The sequence below is a fragment of the Pezoporus occidentalis genome, unplaced genomic scaffold, assembly GCF_034315485.1.
Source record: "Pezoporus occidentalis ecotype Australia unplaced genomic scaffold, CSIRO_AGI_Poc_V1 ctg158, whole genome shotgun sequence".
Lineage (NCBI taxonomy): Eukaryota > Metazoa > Chordata > Aves > Psittaciformes > Psittacidae > Pezoporus > Pezoporus occidentalis.
The window spans coordinates 2,410,379-2,429,096 of NW_026913404.1; the positions used below are offsets into that span (position 1 = coordinate 2,410,379).

Here is an 18,718-nt window from a genome sequence, read left to right on the forward strand (position 1 = left end):
GGTCTGGTGCATGACTCTGGGAGACTGAAGCAAGTGCCATCACACTTTGCTCCTTTGTAGTCTTGTTTTCAGTTTCTTTGTTCAGCTGCTAACAGTGTTAAACCAAGTGGGTGTTGCCTTTGGTCTCAGTCATGGGCTTGAGTTCCTAGAAATGCCCAGGAAGCATTTATAAAGGCTGTTTTGTGCAGTTTTCAACATCTGTTGCTCTGTGTACCAAGCATTGTGGCTGGCCTGCAGTTCTGGTTGGTGGTCTGTTCTGGGGAGGTTTGTCCTTCTGGTTTAGAGTGATCCTGAAAATAGAGCTGGGTCCTTCCTGCAGGATTAGAGGAAGGACTTGGGGGTGTTGGTCAATGAGCAGCTCCCCGTGACCCGGCTTCAGTGAGCGCTTGAGCCCAGAACCTCCCCCTGTGCTGGGCTGCATCCCCAGAGTGTGAGCAGCAGGAGAGGGAGGGGATTCTTCCCCTCTGCTGTGCTCTGGGGAGATCCCCCCTGCAGTCCTGATCCAGCTCTGGGGAAACAGCACATGAGGGACGTGGAGCTGTTGGAGCGAGTCCAGAGGAGGCCATGGAGATGCTGCAAGGGCTGGAGCAGCTCTGCTCTGGAGCCAGGCTGAGAGAGCTGGGCTGGTTCAGCCTGGAGAAGAGAAGGCTCCTTAAGGGGAGACCTTAGAGCAGCTCCAGTGCCTCTTTAGGCTACAAGAAGCCTGGAGAGGGGCTTTGGACAAGGGCCTGTAGGGACAGGATGAGGGGGAATGGCTTTAACCTGAGAGAGGGGAGACTGAGATGAGCTCTTAGGCAGAAGTTCTTCCCTGTGAGGGTGCTGAGGCACTGACACAGGGTGCCCAGAGAAGCTGTGGCTGCCCCATCCCTGGCAGTGTTCAAGGCCAGGTTGGACAGGGCTTGGAGCAACCTGGTCTTGTGGAACGTGTCCCTGCCTGGGGCAGGGGGTTGGAACTGGATGAGCTTTAAGGTCCCTTCCAGCCCAAAGCAGTCTGGGATGCTGTGGTTATTCCTTCTGCACTGCTGCCTTCCCTGTGTTCCTTGCAGAGCTGGGGAAGTTGTCAGCAGCTCACAGATGAATGCCCCAGTTTGCCTCTGCACAGTACTGAAGTTTAGGGACTTCCAGTGCAAAGCTGGCACAGGGCACTGAAGAGGTTGTGTCTCTGCAGCCTTGTGTATGCCAGCTGAGACTGCTCGTGATTCAAAGTCTGTAGCTTGGAGGAGCTTGAGAAAATAAGTGAAATCTTGACATGTGAAAATAAATTTCCTGAACAACCAGGCTTTGTGGATGTTGGGAGCGGATGTTGGGGCAAGAACAGGAACTGCCGGTCTTGGTGCAGATAACACTGGTGTCCTGTTAGGACAGGAGTGGTTTTTCTGATAATTTTGCATATCCCCTGCTAAAGGGAGAAGGGAGCTCATCCCAGCAAAGTGCTGCATGATTCCTGGAGACAGGAAAATCACTGGCCATGATTCAGTGAGCAGTGAATTGCGTGGGAAGAACTCGCTTTAGGCAGTGATTATGGAAGTGGGTTCAAAAGACCTGCTGAGATCAGCCAGGCTGTCAGGCATCAAAGTACCTGCAGTTCTTATGTTGAGGTGGGTGAGACAACAGGGTGAAGAAGCAGCGGAAGGCTGGCTTTCAGAGAGTAGCTGATAAATGTATTCCCTTAAAAGAATGAAGTCAGTCAACAGAACAGCTCAGGAGAGGCAGCCCCTGCCTGTGAATGGCCTCATCCCTGGAGTCCTTTAGCACAGGAAGGAAGTGGGGTACTGAGAAGTCAGTTCAAGGCTAGACAGGAGTTCTGGGATAGACCTGTCTTTTCTTGCTGATTTTTCTGTCCCTGCCTGTGGCCACCTTCAGAGATGGTAATGCTTCAGATGCTCTAGAGCAGCACACAGCCAAGCCTGCTCTGGTCGTCCCCTGTGGGAATGAATGCAGCCCTTCCCAGGCAGCAAAACAGGGAGGCAAGTGCTTCCTAAATAACTTTGGTCTGTACTTGGTGAGGGACCACAGGAAGGTGTTCCTCAGGGTGAGGTGGGAATAAGGGCAGAAATCAGTGCTGTTTGGCTTTCAAAGTTTTAGAAGCTTGGAGGAAGCTTCATTGTCTCTTGCTGCCTGGGGTTCTGGTGGTCTGGAATTCTCTGTCTCATGAAGGCAGGTGGACAGGAGGGAGAAGAGAAAGGGCTTTCATGGTAGAAGCAGTAAACGTATGACATCCAGATTTGAAACCCTGGTCTCTTCTGGGCCACGCTGCAGAATCTCTTTCTCTGTGTCAGCTTTCCACTTTTTAAACAGGAGCAGGTCCCTGTCTTCTCCAGTGTGCCAGGAGAACACAGCTACTTAAGGACTAGAGGCACCAGGTGTCATATGCATGTTACTTACAGGGATCTTACTGCTGAAATCTCTGCTTATGGCAAAGATGTTATTTAAAAAGACATGCCTCGTAGCTGTGTGTAGCCAGGCAAATTTCTGGCTTAGTTGCAAGTCCCCTTGAGCTCCTCCTTGCTTGTACACTTAAAGTTGTTTGACCCAGGCTCTTGTTGAATGAGAGTGTCCAGCTGAGCCTGCAGACCATCATGGCCAAGCTTCCTGATGTGCCAAACCCTTCATGAAGCTGAAAGCAGCAAGATGCCATGCCACAAATCTGGGTGGTAGGATACAGGTCCATTGCTGCAACTGCTGGAATTGAATGGTTTGAGAGCTGTGGGCTAGTGGTGGCTTCTCCTGCTCCTGAAAGTGGTGGTAGCACCTCTCTAGTGTGCATCCTTCCATAGCTGTAAGGTGTTAGGAGGGAATCTGGGCACTGAACTGTCTCCCAGATGAGATTCAAGGGAATGTTTCTGTTTCATAAAGTAGATTCATAAAGAGGGACAGCAGGGTCCTGTTGAGAACCGAGAACTGCGCGAGTTTGCTCTGCTCAGGAGAGGCTTTGTGGGGAAAGCATTGCATGGTCTGTGCAGATGAACCTCAGTGGCTCTGCCTACCACTCGCTTTGGTTAAAGCTTTCAGAGCTCCTTCCTTTTCCAGAGAATATGCATTTTCTGGGGTTTCCCACAGCATTCCACAGAGTCTTTGTATTTTCTATACAAGCCTCTTCAGAATGAAATACATCTGGGCCTCGATGACTGTGGAGGGAGGAACAAGCCTTATGTTTTAATGCTAAAAATATATCTCTGTTTTTAGAGAGGAGCGAGGAGACCTGCTGCTGTTGTTGGCAGCTGGTGGGAGGGCTCTTGTGTACCCAAGCACCACGGAAAAGAAACCTGGAGCGAGGCATCGTGACCTTGGTGGTTGTGAACTCCGTGGCTTAAGTGCGTGAAAAGCAGACAGTCAGAACTGCTGAGTGGTATCATGCGATCCTGTCTTGGGGGCTCTGAGCCATTTTGAGGCTGATGGAGATGTTGGTAACAGGACACAAGTGTGCCCATGAATGGCAGGGAGCCATTTGGAGACGGAATGTGGTTGTGTGCATCTCTATCCCACCCTCCTGTGTGATGGCACTTTGCCTCCAAGCACCACATAAGCAGAACTGGTGTCTGGAGGATGTGTTTCTTCCTGGGGAAACCCAGGCCCAAGGGTGAAGGGGGATGTCTGAGGGGAAAAACTACTGGTAAAACATCGGGTGACTCTGGAGGGTGTCCATGCTTCTGCTTTCTGTCGTCAGCCCTCAGGCTGGGCATCAGCCTCAGTGGGACAGTGTCCATGCCCTGTGTCCTGAAAGAGCTGGGGTTGGGGCAGGCACAGCTCCCTGTTTCTTGCCAGCAACCTGCTGGGTTTGGGTATGCTCAGAGAGTTGATTTTGCAGAGTTGATTCTTGAAAGAATCACAGACTGGTTTAGGTTGGAATGGACCTCTGGGCTCCAGCTGGTCCAGCTCCCCTTCCAGTGCAAAGAACAGAGACATGTGCCTGTGGAAAAGGTGGGGATAACCAAAATTGCTCTGATTGTATATCCACAGAGGAGGGATGAGGATGGAAAAAGAGACAACTGTTTGAAACCACAAGGGTGCCAACATCAGCTCTGATACTCAGGACATGCCTGTTCTTCACACCAGAGCCGAGCTTGTGTTCCCCAGGGGCTGCAGTTAGTTGGGCACATCCCTCTGCAGGTTGTGCTCTCTCTGGAAGTTGCTGTGGCATCAAGTTCAGCTGGGATTTGGTAGAGTAAAATGATGCTGCAAGTTGGCGTGGTACCTGCTTGATGGGAGCATCAGGCTTGCCAGTTCTCATGGAAGCACACAGCAGCTGTAATAGTGTCTTGCTTAAGCCAGAGCAGTGCCAAGAAGCTGGCACTGGGACATGCTTCTTCCTGTGCCTGGGGCTTCCAGTCCTGCCCATCCAATTTCCATGCTTGCTGCTCTACTCCCAGAGCCTCGTAGTTGTTTAAATTGAGACTATTTATAGCTCTGGAGCTATGAATAACTTGGAGGATGGTGCAGAGTCAGTTTGAGCCCATATCCTCCTGGTCTTACACAGTGGGATTCGATAAAACCTGAACAGAAGTGCCTGAACCCCTTGCCTGGAATGTTGCTGGCACAGCATGGAGAGAGAGTGGACCTGTCCCTTCAATAATGCCAGCCTTAAGAAGGGAAAGCAGTGCCTACCTGCTTTTGGGGTGCTCCTGGCTGCTCCCTGTTGCTCCAGGGAAGTAGGTTCAGGTCCTTCTCCAAGTGGCCTGTTGGGTAGTTTTGCTTTGGTGCTCTCAGGATACTGCACTGCACGAAGGAGGTTAGTTAGCATCCACCTTTGGCTGGGCATGGATCTGAGGTCCTGTCCTCTTCATCTCTTTTGGGAAGAGATCCTGGAGATGTGATTTTGCTGGGAAGGGAGTCGGCCTCTTGTGCTGGGTGCTGCAGGAATGTGTGGTCGTAGGGTGTGGGGGAGCCCGTTGGTGTTCTGTTTGGAGCAGGCATACTTCCAGATGCAGGTATGGTGACGTGGGAGAGGGATTGGTAGGTGATGAATTTTTTAACTTTTATGTATTTCAAAAGCAGGGAATAGTAAGAGGAGCCAGAGAAGGGTTTATTGTTTTCCAGAGCAACCCTTCTGCATTGTTCCCTGGACGTTTTTTTTTGGTTGCAGAGGAAGGAGCTTGGTGTAGTGTTTCAAGACAAATCACTTGCCCCCTGAAAGGTGTCATGCATGTAGCCTGGAGCTGTGAAGTGTTCCCAGTTGTCCGGAAAGAGCTGATGGATGGATGGATGTGATGACAGCAGGAAGCTCAGGAGCCTGACTGAACTGCAGCAAGGAAGGAAGAAATGTAGGGAAGGGGTGTGGGGGGGATATTTCATTGGTTTTGTTGGTCAATGAGCAGGTCCGCATGGCCTGGCTTCAGTGAGAGCTTGAGCCCAGAACCCCCCCGTGTACTGGGCTGCATACCCAGAACCTGAGCAGCAGGAGAGGGATGGGATTCTCCCCCTCTGCTGCGGTCTGGGGAGACCCCCTCTGCAGTCCTGATCCAGCTCTGGAACAACAGCACAAGAGGGACGTGGAGCTGTTGGAGCGAGTCCAGAGGAGACCATGGAGATGCTGCAAGGGCTGGAGCAGCTCTGCTCTGGAGCCAGGCTGAGAGAGCTGGGCTGGTTCAGCCTGGAGAAGAGAAGGCTCCTTAAGGGGAGACCTCAGAGCAGCTCCAGTGCCTCTTTAGGCTACAAGAAGCCTGGAGAGGGGCTTTGGACAAGGGCCTGTAGGGACAGGATGAGGGGGAATGGCTTTAACCTGAGAGAGGGGAGACTGAGATGAGCTCTTAGGCAGAAGTTCTTCCCTGTGAGGGTGCTGAGGCGCTGGCACAGGGTGCCCAGAGAAGCTGTGGCTGCCCCATCCCTGGCAGTGTTCAAGGCCAGGTTGGATGGGGCTTGGAGCAACCTGGTCTAGTGGAAGATGTCCCCACCTGTGGCAGGGGTTTGGGACTGGCTGAGCTTTAAGGTCCCTTCCAACTCAGACCAGTCTGGGATCCTATGGTTCTCCCAGGGTCATGTAAAGAGCTCAGGTGGAAGCCACGAGCCAGTCCATGTAAGAGTCTGCAGCATCTGTCCTGGCCTGTGTTAACCTCATGCTCCTGCTGTCCTGGTCCGTGAGAGCAGGTGTGAAGGCAAGAACAGGCTCCTGCTCTCTGCCCATGGGAGGGCAGGGAGCTCCCTTGCTCCCCGAGCTGTTCAGTGGCCGGCCCGTTCCCTGGGTTCATTCTGGAGCTCATTGTTTTCCTCCAAAGTTAACCAGGTACTGGTTGCTGCAAAAGCCGTGTTGGATTCCTCCAACCAGTAACGTAATCCAGTTTGGCATTGGTGGCTCTGGGCTTGGGTCTCTGACTGCCACGATTCAGGAAGGGAGAGGGGAGGACACCCATAGCTGCAAGCACCCTTCATCCACTCCAACCCCTGTGGCCAGCGCTTGGATTCGAGCTGAAAGGCTGCCTTGATTCCAGCTCTGCTGGTGCCTGGAGGAGATGGAGGGGAGCGTGTGCTGAACAAACCCTCTGCATGCCTTTGTTCCCTGGTGAAACAGCCCCTCCAGCCTTGGAAACAGACAGGCAGTTGTTCAGGAGCCACAGGGAAGGTAAGCTGTACTTGGGTGCTGTTTGTGTGCTGTGAGCTGGGGCTGCATCTGTCTGTTCCTGCCCAGGGATCCACAACCAAGCCACATAGCTGTGTCTTAGTGCTGACAAACTGCTCTGGGCTTTTTGAGTTGGTTCCCATCCCGTGCTCCTGCCCTTCCCACTCTGTCCAATGCTGGCACACCACCAGCATCGCAGCAGCAGCCTGTGCAGGCTGGGTGCATCCTGCAGCATCCCTGCCCACAAGCATCACTGAGTCCCTGCGAGGGGTGGGTGCTGAAGGTCACTGTGAGGAGCTGTGAAGAACTGATCTGAAGAGAAGGAGGCTGCTCCTGTGTTCCAGATGGCATTTCTGAGGCTGCAGCAGGACATTCAAACCAGAAGGGAAGTGGAAGTGAAGTGTGAATACAACCCGCAGCCCTTCTGGATGGTGGCGCGACACTCAGCAGGAGGCTTGGGGCAGTGCACAGGGTAAGTATCAGAGTTTAGGCTGCAGGTGCTTTGGATGCTCTGCCAAGTTGGCAGCTTGCTGGGAGCTGGAGGGGCCTAGCCTGCCCTTGCCTGCAGCAGTGCAGAGCTCAGCTTTGACCCACACGTGTGGGTTCAAGCTGTGCTGCTCCCAATGCTCAGAGGAACATGGAGCAGCTGGGCTCCTGCCTTTGGAATGTGGCAAGTTCACTAGGGCAAAATATAAGGTGTTGTGGGGCTGGTCTTGCCACCTTTGGTGGGGAGGGGACAGGGTTTCTGTACCGTGTGGCATTCCATAGCATTCCCCAACTGTGGAGTGAGAGAAGGTGGGCACAAGCAGGATCTTCCTTAAAATCTGATTTTAACCTGCATATCTTGAAGAAGTGATGCTGTAAATAGGTAGACGGATAGATGTGTGTGTGTATGGATGTATAGGTATTTCCCCCTGCCCTGATTCCTTGGGACATAAAGGACAAGGCACTTTTTATTCAGCACCCTGGTACATGGTGGTACATGCCCCATGTAGCACTGGGATTTACGCCACCAGCTGGAGCAAACAGGTTCCTCCTCTTTAACTTTCCCTGTTGAGGAGTTGAAGCTTCTCCTGCTACACATCTGCTGTGTCTGTCTGTGGGGAGGGACAAATGTGGAAACCCTTGGTGTTTCTCAAATGTGGAAAAGACTTTTTTTGCAGGAGCTGAAGGGTTACAGCTGTGGCACTGGCTTGCGTTGGGCACCCCATTGCTTTACACCTTCCCTTGGGGAATCTCCCAGCAAAGCCTGGCACAACAGCCTGTTTTCATAGAATCCCAGACTGGTTTGGGTTGGGAGGGACCTTAAAGCTCCTCCAGTTCCAAACCCCTGCCACGGGCAGGGGCACCTTCCACTAGACCAGGTTGCTCCAAGCCCTGTCCTTGAACACTGCCAGGGATGGGGCAGCCACAGCTTCTCTGGGCACCCTGTGCCAGCGCCTCAGCACCCTCACAGGGAAGAGCTTCTGTCTAAGAGCTCATCTCAGTCTCCCCCCTGTCAGCCTGTTTTTCCCATGGGCTATGTTTTCCTACAGCAGAGGTAGATGCTCCGTGTGTTTTGGGTGTGTTGGTGTATGCTCTGCAGCACTGTCTCACTTGGTACATGTGTGAGCAGCTGCTGGAACTGCTGCTGGTGGTGAGGTGGTGGGGAGGGCACAGACAGTGACAAGACCCATCTGTTTTGTGCAGCATTTGAGCCTGCTGCAGGCAGGGCACGCATGTTCTTCCTCTCCTCTCTGTCCTGTGCCCATAGGTTGGCAGTGATGTCCTTCAGGTTGTCCTTGAGGAGCATGTGTGCTGAGGTTACCCAAGAGCAATTTGTGTGGGACTTGAAAAGGATCCAGAGCTTTAAATGAGAGCAGGAGCTGCCTTCCTCAGTAGGAAGCACTGTGTCTTATGCAGGGAGGGATGCTGAGCTGCTAGAGGAGCCCCAACATGGCCTCATTCATGCAGGACGCTTCTGTGCAGCATGTGGATATGTGAGGGCTAATTGCACATGCTCAAGCTAGCAGCATCCTCTAGATTCCAGCTGTCAAAGCACTAACTTAAGTATGTGACATCTTTATGAGGCAGTAAACAGGCAGTAAACAGTTCTACAGTCTGAGTTAACTGAGTCAGGGCCTCCAGGGTCCTGTATAACTTGTAGGGGCTTCCCTGGTAATTCCTGACTGCTCCAGGAGCCAGCCGGGTGTGTTGTTGGCTCAGTTAAGGGGGCAGTAGCTCTAGAACATGGGGCATGAACAGAAGGAGCAGGTTGGGGTGCTGGGGGCGTCGTGTGGCTCAGCCTGCCCCAGCACAGCCTTGTTCTGGGGGTTTGAGGCTGGTGGAGATCACATGTTGAAGGATCCTGTCTCACTGCCTGCACTGGGTGCTGTGCAGAGCAGGCACAGGTCTGGCTCTGCTCTCCACATCCGGGATGGTTTGTTTTTGTACATGCCAAAGCTGTTCTAGAAGCCATCAGTGTAAGGAAATGGAAATGGCAAGTAGGCTGGAAAGGGGAAGCATTCACAGCCAAACCGCAGTGAGATAACATGGTTTATCCCACTGATTGTCTTGGTAACTGTTGATAACTGTCCTTGCTAAAGTTCAGACACATGAGAAAGAGAAGTGACCTTTGCAGGTCAGCTGCAGACAAACCCACTGCTGTTGGCGGGACTCAGCCTGTGCACAGGATACCATCTTCTCTCGTCTATTCCCATCTGCGGAAGGTGTCCCTGCCCATGGCAGGGGCTTGGAACTAGATCCCTTCCAACCCAAATCATTCAGTGATTCTTCCTTGCAAGAAGGAACTGAACTCAGCTGCTGGCTGAAGCACCACAAGCAGGTACTTCAGTTTGAGTGGTCACCAGTGCTAGTGTTGGGTGGGTATTTTGGTCTGCTCTGGAGGTACAGGGCATCATTTAGCTCACCTCTGATCCGGCAGGTAGGAATGGTGTTTAACCAGTGCTGGAATGAGAAGGTAGAAGGCAGGGGGTGACATCTGAGGTGAGAGTGGTTCTTTTCCTGTCCTCTGGAGCCTTGGTGGCTGCAGTGGGGAAGTCCTGCGGGGAGCCACCAGCCTGTGGATGCCCTGGACTTTCTGTGCCATTCTCTGCCTGCTGTATTTATTGAACCTGACACTTGAGCTGCTGTGGAGATGGATGAGTTTCTATTAACTGTACCCTGCGTATGCCCCCTGTGAGGGGAGTCCAGCCATAGCATTGCAGGAGCTGAAGGCTGGAGCACAGCAGCTGGAAATGCAGCATGATTTATTCACTGGAGATGGGAGAAACGGGAGCAGGCAGCTTTGGCATGGTATTGCTCCTGATCTGTTTCTCCTCCCTCCCCTCTCTTTCTCTTTCCCCACCACTCTTCCAATTTTATTCTAACAGCATCACAAATTGCAGCATAAATCTCAGCTGAGCAGCAATTTAGATTGGCAGCCACAAGTAAATCCCCTCTTCCAGCCTCCCCACATGAGTGAGAGAGTTTGCATTGAGAGTAAGAGGCTATGGGTGAGTCCTGAGTGTGCCTGGTTTACATTCTCATCAGGTTTTCTTGGTTCTTTCCAGTTACAGGATCCAAAACATGTTTATCCTTAGTACCACATCTTTCTAGTCCTGGGAAATGGGGTAATTCTTCTCCCACCCCAGCCTCCAGCACTGGCACATGGTGTGCTGGAAGGTGATGTGAAACAGCCTCCAGCATGTCATGAGAGGGATGATAGCATGGTTTGCTGTTGTTTGGGTATGTGACATTTAAAGTTGTTCCTGTTCTTAAAGATATAGAAGATTGTCTTCCTCTGGGCAAATGGACCTGTGCTTCCAACCTACCTGGCACATGTAGGTGCTCTTGTTTCCTGATGTGTGTATCCTCTCGGGGCTGTGCTGGGAAGAATGGCAGGAAATAGCCCTATGTGGTGCATGAAGGGTAAAACCTTTGCCATTTAGTTCGTGTGAGGCTTCTGTTTACACACTCCCACACCAGAACATGTTTCCCAGCGCCTGTCCTGTCTCCTTGGATGGGTACTCTGCCTGTGTTTGTAGCCCTGTCCCCACCATGCTTGAGCTTGGCCAACCTTGTTTTGAGACCAGGTATCACCACACCAGAGTAAAAATACAGCCTGTGCCTTCATCTTGGCCTCTTCTTGGCTGTGCTTGGAACTTCAAAGACATTTTCCACTTCGGGTTCTTAAAACACTGAGCAAGTGTTGAAAGGCACAAGGATGGGTCTGCCTGGAGTCAGCATGACTTGTGTGATGTATGGTGAGAAAACCAAGGTGCACAGGGGAAAGGCATCTGCTGCAGAAGTTCTTTAGAAAAGAGTGAGATTCCTGCGGTTTGGAGTAGCTGGGATTTAGCAGAGGAGAATCACTGGGTCAGCAGCTGCTGTTGTGTCTGGGCACTGCAGGGCTCCAACTCCAGGTATGCACATTACCCTGCTCTGCTCTCCAGGGAGCACAAGCTCTTTTGAGGTGGACCAGAGACCCTCAATGACAAATTCCTCAACTGGCTTAAAGAAGGAGAAATGCAGACAACTTGTAGAGCTTCCTCTTCATCCAACTTGCTTTCTTCTGGAGGGGTCGCTGTTGAAGTGATTGTTCAAACCTGCCTCAGGTGTGGGGAGCTCATGGAGGAGAATCAAGTGTCCTTCTGTCCCATGTGTCCACCCTCCTTGCTAAAGTTGTCTCAGCTCCACAGATGAGGGCAGTTTAAGTTCAGTTTCTTGCTCCTTTCCTTGCCTTCTGCACTCTCTGCTGAGAGCAGGTGACTCTTTACTGTAAAATATATCTGTAGAAGCCAGCCCTATCTGTATTTTCTCTCCTTCCTTCCCACTGCTTTCCCAATTCCCCATGAAGTGTCATTCAGAGCACTGAATGGCTCCTTGTTCTGTGCCTTTATGCTTAGATCCTCCTTCAAAGAGCAGCCTGTGCTCTGCTTCTCCAGGGCCTGTTTCAAATGGGACCTGGAGAGAGGTGATCAAGACTTACTTGAAGGATCACCATGCCTGGGTCTCTGAGATCCTCCAGTGCTTCTGCAGCTGGGGTGAAGGAGGACTACTCTGCTCCCAAGGGGTGTGTGTAGCTGCTTCAGCTCCTGGTTAGATCCTCTTTAACCTCATCTTTGGCTCCGGGTTTGTCCGGAGATTGGACCTTCATCCCATTCAGGAGTGCTCTAGAAAGGGACCAAGAGTCCTGATGATCTCCTGGGTTTGTATAAATCTCCTCATTAGCACCAAAGGACCTAGTGCAATGTAGGTGAGAAGCTGGAAACTCATTCCCAGCCGTTGCTCTGATGTTTGGAGGCAGAGCTGAGGTGGTTCTCTGCTCCTTTGGGGCCAGACGCTGAGTGCTCAAAGATCCTGGAAGCTCTCAAGGTTCAGATGTGTATTTTGTTCTCTTAAGATTCTCATACACACACACACACACACATACACAAACCCTTGAATATCTGTGATCAACCATATGCCTCTGTTTTGAGCTAGAATAAATAAAGTTGGAGATTCCTCCCAGGAGCACCTGAAACTTCAGCACCTGAAGAAAATCAGCAGCTAAAGGAGCTGTGTATGTGGTGAGAGCGGAAGAGCCCATAAAGACAGTTTCAGCAGAAAAAAAGAGTGTCTGAAAGTCTTTCATCTTCCCATTGGCAGTGCTCAGATGTGACTCCAGCTGCTTTCTATTCTGGGATGCAGGCAAGTGCATGCTCCCACACTTGGTTATTACAGCTCAGACAGCAGGTCTGGACTGACCCAAAGCTTTGGACATCATTCTGCTCTTGAGTAAGCATAATTTAGAGAATGGTAAATGAAGGAGCATTGCCAGGACTTGACAAATTCACGTTTGGTTTCTGAACTTGTCTTGGAGTCAGTGGTCTGTCAATGCTTTGGTTGCTGCTTAGATAGGAGGTCACATGGAAATAGAATCCAGGGCTCTCCAAAACTCCTCTGCCTACCTCAGGCACAAGGCTGCACAGATATATATGCAGAAGTGAGTACACATGTGAGGTCTTGGCTTTTTCAGATGCTGATGGTGTTTTTTAGGCAGCAGTGAGAAAGTAATTCCCAGTTCTGTCCAGAACCTTTATGGAAAGAGGGAATGTGACAGCCAGGCAGATGTTGCAGGCCAGGGGACACACAGCCATATCTGTGCATTCACTGGAGATCACACTGGAATTACATTGCTTCTGAGGGGGCTTTTGTGGTGCTGCCTGTTCTTTCCTGGCTAATTCCAACAGCTGGCATCCCAGATCTTTCTTGTCACAGGCCCCCTACAAGTTACAAGCTTTTATTTCCTGGCTTCCTGGACTGTGAACACTCCACAGCCAACATGGACTTCATTTATAAGCTCAAGATGCAAATATGAACATCCCACCTGTGCCACACTGCTGGATGGTCCTTAACATTGTGCCTCAGCCCAGAGACCGTCGTGCCTGAAGGTTCATCCCATTTTGAGGCTGATGGGTTGGGACATGACCCCTCTAAAGAGGGCTGTGCTGAGCCCTGCTGCTCACTGGCAGTCCCAGGTGTGAGGGCAAGCAGTGGTGCCTGGCTAGCAGCCATGGTGCTTGCTTGCCACCAGCATCCCAGGTTTACAAGCAGGTACCTTTTTCAGCCTGGTTCTTCTGGGCTGCTGCTCGTCTGCCTCTGTGAGTGATGCAGATACCACTTGACTGCGGTGCCCTCCCCTCTCTGCTCCAGCATGTAAGCCTCTGTGTGGTACACCAGCTTTGACAGCAAGGGCCGGACCCACTACAGGCTTTCACCATTTGTCAGAATAAATTGCTTCTTCCTCCTATTGCATGGAGGAAATGCTGGTTCATTTGCCCTGAGTCTGAGGAGCACCTGAGGCAGCTTCTCCCCTCCTTGTTGTTCTTCTTCCCCGAGCCTGCAAGGTAGAGCATGGCAACAGGCTCCCAAATCTACAGCCAGCGCAGCAACAAATTGTGTGCAGTCTTGTGTTCATCTGCTTGACCTGATGTAACCTGAGAAGGGGATTGGTGATGCAGAAGGTACGGATGACGCAGGAGCAGGAAAGGCTGGAGCCGTTTCTGAGGTTGGTGGGCTTTGCTACTCTTCAAAGCCTCTGCTTTCCATGCTGGCCCTTGCAGCCAAGCTGAACAAGCAAGCCCTTGGCCCCACTTCACTAAGGTCAGTAGAGCATGGAGGGACATGGCTCCAGGGAGCACCAAGCTTTACTGCATGTTTATTCCAGCATCTGGCAGTTAATGTGGGTGCACTTGAAAGTTGTGTGTGGAGTCAAGGACTCAGTGGAAAGAGTGAGTGTGTGCATGTGTGTACAAACCCTGATATCCAGTTCATCAGGGACAGTGCCCTGGGCTTCTGTTCTGTGCCTTGAGAGCCTTCTTTGGCATCACTGTTCTTTGGAGGGGTTGCAGATGTGGTTCCTGAAGAAGAAGAGAGGACATTCAGGTTTCCCCTCTGCCTTCTGATCTTCCATCACTGAAGGAGCTGCTCAAGCATGTCACGAAGTAACAGGGCTTTGTAGTTTGTGGCACTGGCACTGGGAGGAACCTGTATCCTCACCGTTTCTCTTGCTGCCAGGTAACAGTTGTAGTGTAACTGTGCTGGCTTGATCACTGTGCCCTGATCTAACCCTAGAATTGAACTCCAGAGATGCCAGGAGTTGCTAGAGCTCCTCTCTCTTCCTCTGTCCCTCAGCAGTCTTTCTCTCTGCACATCAGTGCAAAGCTTGTTGGCTGGGTTATGAAGCATGAGCTGTTTTCCTGAGGCACAGGGCTGGCTTAGCTTTTCATTAAGGCCGGTTAGCCATCCTGAAGAGAGCCTGATGGCTGCTGGCAATGGACACAAGTGTCCTGTTGCTTCCATCTCACTGGGAGGCATCAAGTCCTGCTCGTGGTACCTTGAGATGTTGCCTATGGGAGGGCGCTGTCTGGTGTAGGACAGTGATGCTGCAGTGCTTGCTTGGTTCTGGAGAAGCTTCCTTATGTGCAGGAAGAGGGATTGTAGCGATAGGACAAGGGGTAGTGGTTTGAACTTAAACAGGGGAAGTTCAGGATAGAGATAAGGAGGAAGTTCTTAACCGTGAGGGTGATGAGGCACTGGAATGGGTTGCACAAGGAAGTTGTGAATGCTCCATCCCTGGCAGTGTTCAAGGCCAGGTTGGAGAAAGCCTTGGGTAACATTGTTTAGTGGGAGGTGTCCCTGCCGGTGGCAGGGGTATTGGAACTTGATGATCTTAAGGTCCTTTCCAACCCTAACTATTCTATGATTCCAAAAGAGCACCTGACAGCAGCTCTGCCTGAAGCTGTGATGGTGGCCAAGGGAAAGCCCCAGGAGAGAAGGAGGCTCAGGGCTCTACTTCCTTCCTCTGGCAGGCTGCAGCGCTGATTTCCTCAGTCTCAGACCTCAGGAAACACAAATGTTTCTCTCTCCCTCCATCCCAAATAGTACCAAGCTTTTGATTACTGTTGCTTTTTCCTTAATTGCACCTTGGAGCTATGCCTTGATTTATTCTTTCAGGGGGAATTCGGGGGAAAGATGGATGTTTCTCAAGCAAATAGTGGCCTGCCCTGTGCAGCTGATGATGAGCAGGGCTAGGTGCTGGTGAGACAAAAGGAGAGAGGGGCTTGGCAGGGTCCTCCTGCCACCTTTCCCCTGGTCATGCCTGCGTTGCAATAGCTCCCATCACTCCTCAACCCCTGCAGGGCCATGCATGGGGCCAGGCCGCCTTCTCCACACTGCATGGTGCTTTCCAACAGCGGTATTCTGCCTTTCAGGCCTCAAAGGCAGCAAATAGCTTTGAATTTCCTTTTCATCTTGGGAAGAAGAGATTTAATTTACACTCTGAAAGTACAGGGTGGTATTTTGGAGCTGAGCTGGTGGCACTCACTATGAGAATGAGGCAGGGGTGTGGAGATGCTCACAGAGCATCACCCATGGCTCCTCAATCCTGTCCATCCTCTCCAGACATGAGACATCTTAAGAGATGTCCTCTAGTCTATTCCCTCTCACATTTCATGTGAAATCCTTCCACTTTGAGCTCTTCTGGCCATCCCTCCCACTTTTCCCAACCCAAGCATCACAGCTAAGCATGGATACGAAGCTGTCCCCATCCTGTTGGCGTTCCCATGGCAAATCTACAGATGTTGATAATAGATGTCCTCCCTAGACTTGGTGAGAAGGGTTGATGGCAGGACCTTGGGAAAGAGCCAGCCCAGGAATTCTGCACTGGAGATGGTTAAGAGGCAGTAACAGAGCAGGGAGCACAAAGGAAGACCCCTTGACTGTCGGATCTGAGGGAGTGGCACATGTCCTTGATGGAACAAAAAAGGACATCTCTCCTTGGTATGTGCTTAAGACAGCAGAGTCTTGCCCTTCTGTTAGGTTAATACTATTTCCCCTTATCCTGTCCCTACAGGCCCTTGTCAAAAGGGCATGTAGTGATAAAAAAAACCTTCAGTGGGGGCTTAGAGGTCTGTGCTCCTGACAGGGGTGACGCCTGCATGATATGTCCTGGTCACGTTAAACTGCTCACCAATTTGTCCACATCAGCAGGAGCCCTTGTGGCTTCAGGACAGGCTGCCTCGAGAGTGACATTTGGCTTCATATTGGTCCAGGTATGTTTGTCCTCAGGTTCCTGTGGGCACAGGAGGCGTGTAGATGCTCCTAGTACCTCCTTGGCACACCTTGAGATTTGAAAGACATTGCTGCATGGAGGGGTTGTGCTACAGCTTATCCCAGAAGATTTGGTGTCTTGCTGGTCTCTGCTCATTGCGTGATTGGGTCAATGTCAGTCCTTGCTGTTGCCAGGACCACATTTCCTCTGTAATAATCTCTTCACCTGCCATGTCCAGAGTATTTTGGCTGAAGGTGGCAGCTGAATGCTGCAGCCAGGTCAGCAGCATCACTCCTCTTCTGCCAGATATGAACCTGTTTGGCCTTTGACCATGTCCAGGGCTGCTGCATGGCAGCTTAACCACCCTCCCCTTATCCTGATGCACCTTTTTCAGTTCATCTGTATTATCAACCAGGGAAGGTGTCTACCAGGATTGACCCCTTGTAGGCTCTTGAGAAGTTTTGCGAGCTGCCTCAAGGCAGGGAAGGATTTATGGGCCAGTCAGGAAATGATTAAATAGGCTTCCGGAGCCCCTGCCTTTCCTTCAAAGTCTACCCTCCTAACCAGAGGGATCTGTTCAGAGGTTGAAACTTTTTGTTCTTTGCAGCAGAAGCATTCAGGCTTCTCCACATGTGAATAATTGCAAACTCCCTCCTGCTGGGGCTGTTGAAGTGAAACTGTGATGCACGTTTGTACTGAACCTGTTATCAACATCGGTGAGCAAGTGGGGCTCAAGCACCCATCGTTGTGTGTGTGCCCTGAGGGTGTCATAGAACCAGGAGCATCCCTGGCACTGGATCCAAGTCTTGTCTCTGGCTGCCGGGGTGTGGGATCAGCCCTTTTCCTTGGTGGCTGATGTTGAGCTTTTGTCCTGACTTGGCATGTAGAGTTGAAGCATCCAGAAGGTTTGGTTGGTGCCCACTGGCTGCTGGCTGGGGTCACTGTGGGACTTGGCTCAGCAGCAGGTTGTTGTCATGAAAACCTCTCAAGAAAATGTCATTTCAAATTCCCTTTTGCTGCTTCCAGAAAACCTTTCCACTGGAGTTTCTTAAAAGATGAGTCTGAAGAGCCAAAAGCTGAGTTCTGGCAGCTCTCATAATACCTGTGTTTCCAAATAATATTGGCAAGAACCTTCATCATGATCACAGAATGGTTTGAGTTGGAGGGGACCTTAAAGCTCATCCAGTTCCAACCGCCTACCACAGGCAGGGACACCTTCCACTAGACCAGGTTGCTTCAAGCCTGTCCAACCTGGTGTCGAACGCTGCCAGGGATGGGGCAGCCACAGCTTCTCTGTTGGGCAGCCCTGTTTGGCTGTGGATCACTTTGGGTTGCGGACGATGCTGTCTTTCAGTTTTTCAGGGTGGAGGCCTCTGTTTGAATGCTAGGTGTGAAAGTCTCGGGGTTTTGAGCCTTTCTATACAAGCCATCTTGCAATCAGGTAATCATTTTATTCAATAGCAGATGTGTATCATCCTGGTCTGTGGGATTGATTTCATTGGAGTCTGGACCTTCCTCCATTTCAGGTGCTCATGAATTTTGCTGAACAGCTTTATTTTATGTGGGGAGTGTTCTGGGACCAAAGATGGAGTGTAATGATGAAAAACATACAAGGTAGATGAGCCCATTTTTATCAGGCTTTCTAAGAGCAAAACTACTGTTCTCTAGTGTCTTTCTGGTCCTGAATTCCTGCCTTCCATTTGCTGGAGGACTGTCGAGAGAGCAGCTTTTGTGGGAGTTGCAGGCACTTCCAAATGTTATAGCAGAACCAGGCTATCCTTTGCACTCTCTACACCTAAATTACACCAATTTCATGGAAGTGTGACCAACCCCTATAAAACCGGTGTACCTCCTTTGTGTGTTTGCTCTAAAGTAGGTTTGAATATGTATGTGGGTTTTAATCAGTGTCATATAGTCAAAGTAAGACAAGATATGGATTGAAAGCCGTTCAGGTCATCACCACCTAGGGGGGTTGGAACTAGATGATTTTTAAAGTCCCTTCTAAACCAAACCGTTCTATGATTATCAAACCTGTTTAAGGATCTACGTAGTGTGGCACTGGCCTGAGTTAATGACATGGCTTTTTCCTCACCTAGTATAATACTTGTGTGCAATTGGAGCTTGATATTATTTGCTCTTAATTCCTTCAGATACCCAGAAGACCAGGTGAACTGGGTACAGAAATGGTAAGTGAAGTAGTTGAGTACAGGAATGATGGCAGCAGTAGCACTGTGCTAAATCGATTCCTTTGAAATGAGCTGTTATTACAACTGCGCAAATTTCCCAGGATTGCATGCAAGGAGGGAAGATGATGTTATTAATTATAACCACAGGCTGGAACTGGTCTTAATGAGAAACAGTGTACTTTGAGAGGAGCTGAGGCTGTGCTGGTGACTATCCCCAGGGCTGGGGCTCCAGAGACGTCTTCCCAGGCTGTTCTCCCAGCCTGTCTCATGCTGATCCCATGTGCCAGTGTAGCACGTTCGCCATGCCTCCATCCTGGGTTTTGAAGAGGTCAGGTTGCCGTTGGTCATCTCCTCTGGGCCCTACATCCCAGTAACCAATAGCAAAGGAGGTGCTACTGGTCCCTC

The 18,718-nt window shown here is 50.9% G+C and overlaps 1 protein-coding gene across 12 annotated transcripts in view; it reads left to right on the forward strand.

Moving 5' to 3' along the window:
* Nucleotides 1-18,718, forward strand: part of CAPN15 (calpain 15) — a 60,785-nt gene that overhangs the window by 17,880 nt on the left and 24,187 nt on the right. Inside the window, exon 1 of one of the 12 annotated variants that reach the window (XM_062611987.1) lies at nucleotides 6,330-7,025. The exons of the other annotated variants lie outside the window; for them this stretch is intronic. Within the exon in view, the coding sequence (XP_062467971.1) occupies nucleotides 6,898-7,025 (128 nt within the window). The 5' untranslated portion in view covers nucleotides 6,330-6,897. Of the gene's footprint in view, nucleotides 1-6,329; nucleotides 7,026-18,718 lie in introns of those variants that run through there. 12 annotated transcript variants of the gene reach the window in all.